General features: G+C 55.2%; 1 protein-coding gene across 1 annotated transcript; it reads right to left on the reverse strand.

The window, feature by feature from the left end:
- Positions 1-2,242: 2,242 nt before the first annotated feature.
- OLIG3 (oligodendrocyte transcription factor 3) lies at positions 2,243-3,064 on the reverse strand. Its single transcript, XM_005155196.2, has one exon. It carries the CDS (start codon positions 3,062-3,064, stop codon positions 2,243-2,245), a length of 822 nt encoding a protein of 273 aa, XP_005155253.2.
- Positions 3,065-7,626: the final 4,562 nt, after the last annotated feature.

The raw sequence follows: 7,626 nt of genomic DNA on the forward strand, positions 1-7,626 counted from the left end.
GAAGGAAGGAGGGAGGGAAGGAGAGAGGGAGGGAAGGAAGGAAGGAAGGAAGGAAGGAAGGAAGGAAGGAAGGAAGGAAGGAAGGAAGGAAGGAAGGAAGGAAGGAAGGAGGGAAGGAGGAAGGGAAGGAAGGAAGGAAGGAAGGAAGGAAGGAAGGAAGGAAGGAAGGAAGGAAGGACGGAGGGAAGGAGGGAGGGAGGGAGGGAGGGAGGGAGGGAGGGAGGGAGGGAGGGAAGGAAGGAAGGAAGGAAGGAAGGAAGGAAGGAAGGAAGGAAGGAAGGAAGGAAGGAAGGAAGGAAGGAAGGAAGGAAGGAAGGAAGGAAGGAAGGAAGGAAGGAAGGAAGGAGGGAGGGAGGGAGGGAAGGAAGGAAGGAAGGAAGGAAGGAAGGAAGGAAGGAAGGAAGGAACTATTGACCATTGACCATCTTGTTGAAGGTACTGGAACGATTGACTTCAGCCTCGGAGTGGCTTTTTCACTACATGATTTGTCAGTTCAGCCTGTTTTCGGAACAGGTATTCATCCTCCTCACTTCCAAATGTTCGTGTGTGTGTGCTTATGTCTTAACGATGACGGTTGCTGCAGCATTGCACAGCCCAGCACAGGTCACCCAAAGGTGCCTTTCAGAAGTTGTTTCGGTTTAAACACACATATTCCCCCGCTTTCCCCTGTCACTTCTCACCTTGCGACTCGAGAGAAATCGCCTTCTCCGTGTTCCTTCAGATCACTCCAGAGGAGGGCTGGGGGTGCCTGGCCGGGGAGTGCAGGACCCGGCTCCCGGCTAGGGAGCAGCCGGCTGTGCTCCCCGAGGCTCTCGCTCCTCTGCCCGCTCCCTTACCGCGCTGCTCCACCGAGCATCGCCTCTCGGCGCGCCCAGCCTTGGACAATTTACCATTTCCCTCCCGGAAAAGGGCTGAGAGCTGGATGTTCAGGAAAGATTAAAGTCCGGCTGGGCCAGGAGAGTCCTGGCAAAACCCAGAGCGATCCAGCGCTTTTCCTCAGCTCCCCGTCCAGACAAAGGCGAAACAGGCAGCTTGTCATTCATTTTTTTTTATTTTATTTGGAAATCTCATCCAGAAACACTGGTCAATAATAAATATATCGATAGTTATCAAGAATATATAAAAAATAAAGACATGGTGTTGTCTTTGAGGTCCTATCCAGAACCAAACAAACAGACGAAGAGAATAATAACAACAGTATTTCAAACAAACGCCCAGGAAAACGTGCCGAAAGGGGAATAAACAGCAACAAAGCTTCCGATTTAGTTATAAAAGTCACTGACCTGGCAAGAGATGCCCTCACATGCAAAATCAAAGCAAAGCAAAAGAAAACCAAAGCAGCAAACCAGAACAACCCCAAAGCCACAGAGAGAAAATAAGCGACGAGGACCCCAACCAGCTGAACTAGTACAGGAGAGACGGGAGATTCGGCAGCACAGTCCGGCGGGAGGGTTGAGCTGTGTTTGCACTCTTCCCTCTTCTTTCTTATTATTTTTTTCCTTTTTCTTTTTTTTTTTTTTTGGCGAACATAGAGGGAAGGAAAAGAAAAATCGTGACCAACCAAATGGGGGGGGGGGGGGAGGGGGGGAAGAGGGGGTAGGAGGAGGAGGGGAGGGAAAAAGAAATAAAAAAAAAAAGCAGTACAACCCCCACACCCACGAAACTTGAGTGGATTCACTCGGAAGTCCCTGTTGCCAGGGCAGCCCCCGCGGGTGGGAAGCTGCTGTGCGAAGCCCTGGCTGGTCCATCCCCTCGGGCCGCGCCGCCGCAGCCGGGCTGGGAGCGGGAGGTTCCAGAGGAAAGAAAGGACAAGCCCGCAAAAAGAAGTCCCAAACCGATCTCATCGTCTCTCAGTAGCTGTGAACGCTACAGTGACAACCATGCCTTTTTTATTTTTTTCCCCCTTTTGCATCCATTTTAAGGAATTATTTACATTTGATCACCATCAGCGGCGTCATCGTTATTATTATTAATATTAATATTATTATTATTCTTTTTACAACAGGGACTTTTTGTTTTGTTTTTTTCCGGTTTAGTATAATAAGAAAACACCGCCCAAGGAGCCGGCTAAAACATTACCTTTGCAAGGTCCTTACTACACTAATCCCGTGTTACCGGGGGGAGATGGGGCAGAGGGGCAGCGGGGCCAGTTCCGTCCTCAGCCCCCTCCTCCCCCCCCGCCGTTTGCCAATGGGAACCCCGGCTCCAGCGCAGCGCCGGTGGCAGGGGGAGCCCCGCCGAGTCACTTCAGGAGGTCCTTGGTCTCCCCCGAGATCCTGGCCATGTTGGAGGCGGTGAGGGCAGAGAGGTGGGGCGGGGGGGGCATCTGGCAGATGGTGCAGGGGCACGGCAAGCCCGCCCAGTGCTGGAAGCCACTGCCGAGTTGCAGGGCGGGGGGGGTCGAGGGGGTCTTCAGCAAGGAGTGGGGGGGCCGGATGGTGCCGATGGCCGGCAGGGAGGCGGAGAGGGACGAGGAGGTATTGGCGGAGGACAAGGCACTGCCGAGGATGGGGTGCACCTGGTGCACCGGGCCAGCGGCGTGGGGTGGGTGCCCGGCGGAATGTCCCACCGTGCCACAGTGGAAGGCCGAGTGGTGCCCCCCGTAGATTTCCCCCACCAGCCTCTTCATCTCCTCCAGGGAGCTGGTGAGCATCAGGATATAGTTTCTGGCTAGCAGGAGGGTGGCGATTTTGGAGAGTTTTCTCACAGAAGGGCCGTGCGCGTAGGGCATCACCTCCCGCAGCCCGTCCATGGCGAGGTTGAGGTCGTGCATCCTCTTACGCTCCCGGCCGTTAATCTTCAGCCGCAGCTGCTGCAGGTCCTGCTCCGAGAGCTGTTTCTTGATTTTGTACTTGCTGCCTTCCCCTCCGGCCTTGGAGCCGTTCCTGGAGAGGCCTTCCCCGGACATCTTCTGCACCAGGTCGTTCTGGGTGGAGGAGACGGAGTTGAGGCGGCTGTCCTGGTGGTGGTGATGGTGGTGATGGTGGTGGTGGTCTCTCAGGTACATCTCATCCATGTCTGGCGAGGAAGCTCTGCTGGAGACAGAGCTGGAGTCAGAATTCATTGTATTCGGGCTTCTGAGCAAGAAACTCTTCCCTGCTCTGGAGGTGGTGGAACAAGACAACTCTCCTTTGAAAAGCAACGAAAACGGAACGAAAAAGAAAGAAAAGGACGGCAGGGTCTGCCAGCGAAGGGCTGGAAATGCCGGAGGAAGAGGAAAAAAGCCCCTCAGCCCCCTCTCTCACCAGTCTCTCCCCTTTCTCTCTCTCCCCCCGGTTACTCTGCCTGTTTACAGGATGGCTAGTTAGTGTATGCTTGGACTAACCTCAGCCTGAAAAAGAGGGGCTTTTATAGAGCTGCAGCAGAGAGCAGAGACAAAAGGAGCCCTCCTATGTATAATGGTCTAGTTAGGATGACGTGCCATTATTCAGGGCGGTGCGCTTTGACTGTCCCATTTAGCAAGGACCCCTATTCATATTCATTGTGGTGCCACCCGGGACACCTCAGCCACGGACCATCAGGAGTCAAGGAGACACAAAACCCCTCTGATTGACACCGCACACTCATCGCTCCGTGTGCGCGCCACCTCCTCCTCCTGCCCCTCATTTCCAATATAAAACCTCATCCCGTCTACAGTAGGGAGGCGAGGGGCTGCGGCAGGCAGAGGCAGCCGGGGGAAGTGTCCCCGCTCCTGCGGGAGGGGCCGGGGGGCATAGGTCCCCCCCGTCCTGCAGCGGTCCCGGCTCCAGGCGCGGCTCCCCGCTTTGTTTGCCGTTCATTTCCCCTGCCCCGGCCCCCCACCCCCGGCCGCGGTTTATGGTGAGGCGCCGGCTGCCCCTTGCCCGGCCGGGCGGGCCGCGGTTGGCTCGTACCTGGGCCGCCGCCGCTTTGTTTAAAGGAGCGATCGCTCGGGCGGCCTCCGCAAGAAAACGCGCCCTGGGAAACCAGGCTCTCCCCGGGGCAGACTGCCCTTAAGTAACCAGGGACAGCCGGGGTGCGAGTCGGTGTGCTGGGCTGCGGAGGGGCGGCAGCCCACGGGGCTCCGGGGGGAGGGCGGCGCTCCGGGGAGGAAGAAGCAGCCGTCGGTGGGCTCGGGAGGATGCGCTCAAAGTGGGACCGGGCCGGACACAGGCGGGAAGGGGGGGGCAGCGCTGCAAAACAAACCCCAGGCGTTCGCGCCAGTAAGTAACCGTCCGCGGGCAGCGGCTGCAGCCTGGGCGGGACCTTCTCCTGCCGGCGGTGGGGCGGGGAAGGGAGGGGTGCGTGGAGCAGCGCAGGTCGGAGCTCAGCCGGGCAGGGCTGGGGGGTACCGGGGGCAGGTGTCACCGCCACAGCTCTCGGCCGGCGCGGCGACTGCGGCGTCTGCTGGGCTGAGGGGTGAGGATCCCCCGGCAGCCGTCCTCAGCGGGACCCGTATTCGGGTCTTACACCGGGTGGATCTTCACAGGCCCCGGTGGTGTCTGTGCGATGATGCGGGGCTGCCAGGGCCGGGTCCGGGAACGCCAGCTCCCGGCGGTTCCCGCCCCGTCCCGTTGGAGTCGGGGTGAGTTTCTACCTGCCAGCAGGGCCAGGAAGAAACCTCCTTGGCAGAACCTCGCTCCTTCATAGTGTCTCCAGTCCCGAAGAGAGCGAGGGGCCAGGAAAAGATGAATATTTTCATCCGGCTGAGTCTAACTGTGCTTAGTCTGCTGAGCAAAATTAAAGCCTTCTGATTTCAGCACTGTCAGTGAATCCTGCGGTGAGAAGGAAAAGGAAAAAAAAAAAAGAAAAGAAGAGAAAAAAGAAAAAAGAAAAGAAAGGAAAAAAAAAGAAAAGTAAAGAGAAGAGAAAGATTTAGGAGAATATGTCAGAAATAGCTGAACGTTACCTCGCCTTTATCCCCCTTCTGCCGCGAAAGCCATAAACCCACCCAGACTTTCTCCCCAGCTGAGAACTTTGCCGGGCAAACAGGCAGAAGCTTGGCCGGGCCCCGCGTCCCCAGAACACCCCACGGGGAGTCCCGGGATGTCTCCTGTACCCGCGGGGGCACTCTCAGGGGAGTCCGGGGTTGCCCTTCCCTCTCATGGAGCCGGGATGAAGCAAGTGAACAAAACTTGGCACGGTGACGGCGGCGGCAGGAAAATGCACGGAACGAGGGGACGACTAACTGGGATAGGGAAGAGGAAGGCGAAAAGGCGCCATCAGGGGAAGCAACAGGAGAGGTCCCGTCCTCCCCTCCGGGTCTGGATCTTCGTCTTAATGGGGCTTCATCGCAGTGCACCGGAGCCGCCGGTGCACCGCGGGACGAAGAGGGCCGAGCGCCGGAACGGGAAAGAAAGGTCGGATCGTCACTCGGAGGAATATTACGAGTATTTCTTCTCTCCTCCTTCCCGGCGATGTCGCTGCTCCCCAAGGCCCTCAGTTCGGCTGGGCGGGCCCGTCCTGCTTGCGGGCAGCAGCATCTCCTTCCCGGGGCCGGGCCGGAGTCACTTTAGGGCAAAGGGAGAATCTTTGGAAGTAACGTGAGGTTAACTCCCGGGCGCAGGGACCGTCGCCGGGGAAGTCGTTTCGGAAAAGGGCAGCACTGCTTCAGTGCTGTTGCTGGTGGTAACGATGCCTGGTCCAGCCTCCCGCGCTGCCATCCTTTGCCGCTATTATTTTGCTGATGCTGGAGAGAGATAGAGGCTGGGAGAGAGAGAGAAAAAGAAAAAAAGGAAGGAAAAAAGAAAAGAAAGGAAAGAAGAAAGAAAGAGAAAATAAGAAAGGAGGGGAAAAAAGAAAAAATAAAAGAAATAAATACTGAGAAATAAGGAAAAAGTGAAAGCTCTCAGCGCAGCAGAGCATGGGAAGAACAGACGCCCAGGCACTTGGTGGACGAGTTCGGCCAAACGGAGCCTTCCCGTCCAGTCGGCAGGCTTTCCTGCGGGTTGGGGTCGTGGTGCCCCAGCGCTGGCTGGCTGGGCTCGCCGCCGCCGCCGTGTCCCGCCTGGGCCAGTGCTTGGCACTGTCCCAACCAGGGGCATTTCGGAGAGGAACACATAGGAGTTCCGGGTGTGCCGCTGTCCCGGGGCAGTCAACGGCAAAACTCTTCCCTCCCAGACACTGGTAGCAACGAATTTAACCCCGGGAGCCAGGAATGCCGTGTTTTTCCTAGTCGGGGAATCGGAGAAGGGCGAAAATAGGAGCTGCGTGGGAGCTGCGCCAAATTCACATGCACTTCTCTGACTTTTAATTCTTGTTCTCATGAAAGCAGAGAGAGTTGGCGAGGGAGGGAGGGGAACGTGTTTTTTCTGGAACGAGAAGTTGCTGGGGGGCCGGCACTCTGAGTACTGAAGAGAGGCAAATCGCTGTTCCGCAGCGAGTCCTCCCGACACCGGCGACCCGGCAGGAGCCGCGACCTGTCCGTAACGCGGGGGACAGCTGCAGAGGCGCGGCTGGCCCCGGGGAGGCTCACCGGGCAGGTCTAGGGGTTTAGAGGCTGTCCGAAACGGAAACTGGGCACTTTCAAACATCGGATTTTAATCAGTGGGTGCGCTTGAATGCGTTCCTGAGTTTGGGTTCTCGTAGAGTTTGGTACTGAAATCGGATGTACTTTTCTGGTGCGTGGCGTTAGCGTGAAAGAATATTAAATCTCGCGCTTCCTATGACTTTATTGACCTTGTCGAAAACACAGAATCTGATTCATTATATGAAGACTGGTTACATCAGTATTACTTTTTTTTTCAGTTTTAGTAGAAGGCTGTTAACTTTTATGGTGTATGGCTATTAGGCTTTGCTATCTCTGCTTGCTTTTCATTTAAATTCGGGACATTTGACAGCCGTGCTTTCAGTATAAAACCAGTTATAACCGTTAGCACCATAACAATGTAGTTCTCGATGCCTTTGAAGACGATCGTGTCGCAGGACAACCCTCGGCCAGCCGTCGTCGCGACGTGCGCTGCCGGGACCGGGGTGTTCGGTGCTGCGCGGAGTGCTGGCGCTGAAGTACGGTAGTTTCTAAACGGCGTTCGTTTCATTTCAGAGATTGCAGCCGATAACCTCTAACCGTAAACCGGTTTTGCTCAAAATATATAGCCAGATTCCATTTAGATTGATGGTATAATTCAGATTGATAGTTTCTCAGCGTCTGACACTTTGACATCAGCGAAGTGAAGAGGCTGAAAGACTGTTTTAGCTCTAATGTTTATCCCAGATTTGCTTTCCAGAAGTAGGACGATAGGAGGGCAACGACTGGAAAGGGATGAGAAGGCTGTCCCAGGCTGCTGTAGTCAGATTCCGCAGTCGGATACACCCGGAGATAATTTTCCTCTGCCTACATAGAGGAAATCTCCCTTCCTGTATTTTCAAATTCGTTGGCAGCAAGGGGTCAGAACAAAACTCCACCTGCTTATTTAGTGTGAACGTGGAGCCCTTACTCAGACCTTTAAAGCATCCTGCGGTTGACGACAGGATCGGGTCCAGACCAAGCAGTGGTTCTGGAAAGAATATAACTTTAAAGGAAACAACTGATGAACATTCCAGGGCAGACAATTAAGGACGGCGTTTTATTTTTTGTATTTAATACTGATTTGCAAAACTTCTGGGAAAAATATGGCATAAAAGCTTAGTAATAAAATTTAAAGTGTCAAAGACTAATTAATTAGAGAT

The sequence above is a fragment of the Melopsittacus undulatus genome, chromosome 3, assembly GCF_012275295.1.
Source record: "Melopsittacus undulatus isolate bMelUnd1 chromosome 3, bMelUnd1.mat.Z, whole genome shotgun sequence".
Lineage (NCBI taxonomy): Eukaryota > Metazoa > Chordata > Aves > Psittaciformes > Psittaculidae > Melopsittacus > Melopsittacus undulatus.

What these genes read in the sequence shown, in the direction of transcription:
- OLIG3 (XM_005155196.2), bottom strand. Translation starts at nt 3,064, where the DNA reads ATGAATTCTGACTCCAGCTCTGTCTCCAGCAGAGCTTCCTCGCCAGAC.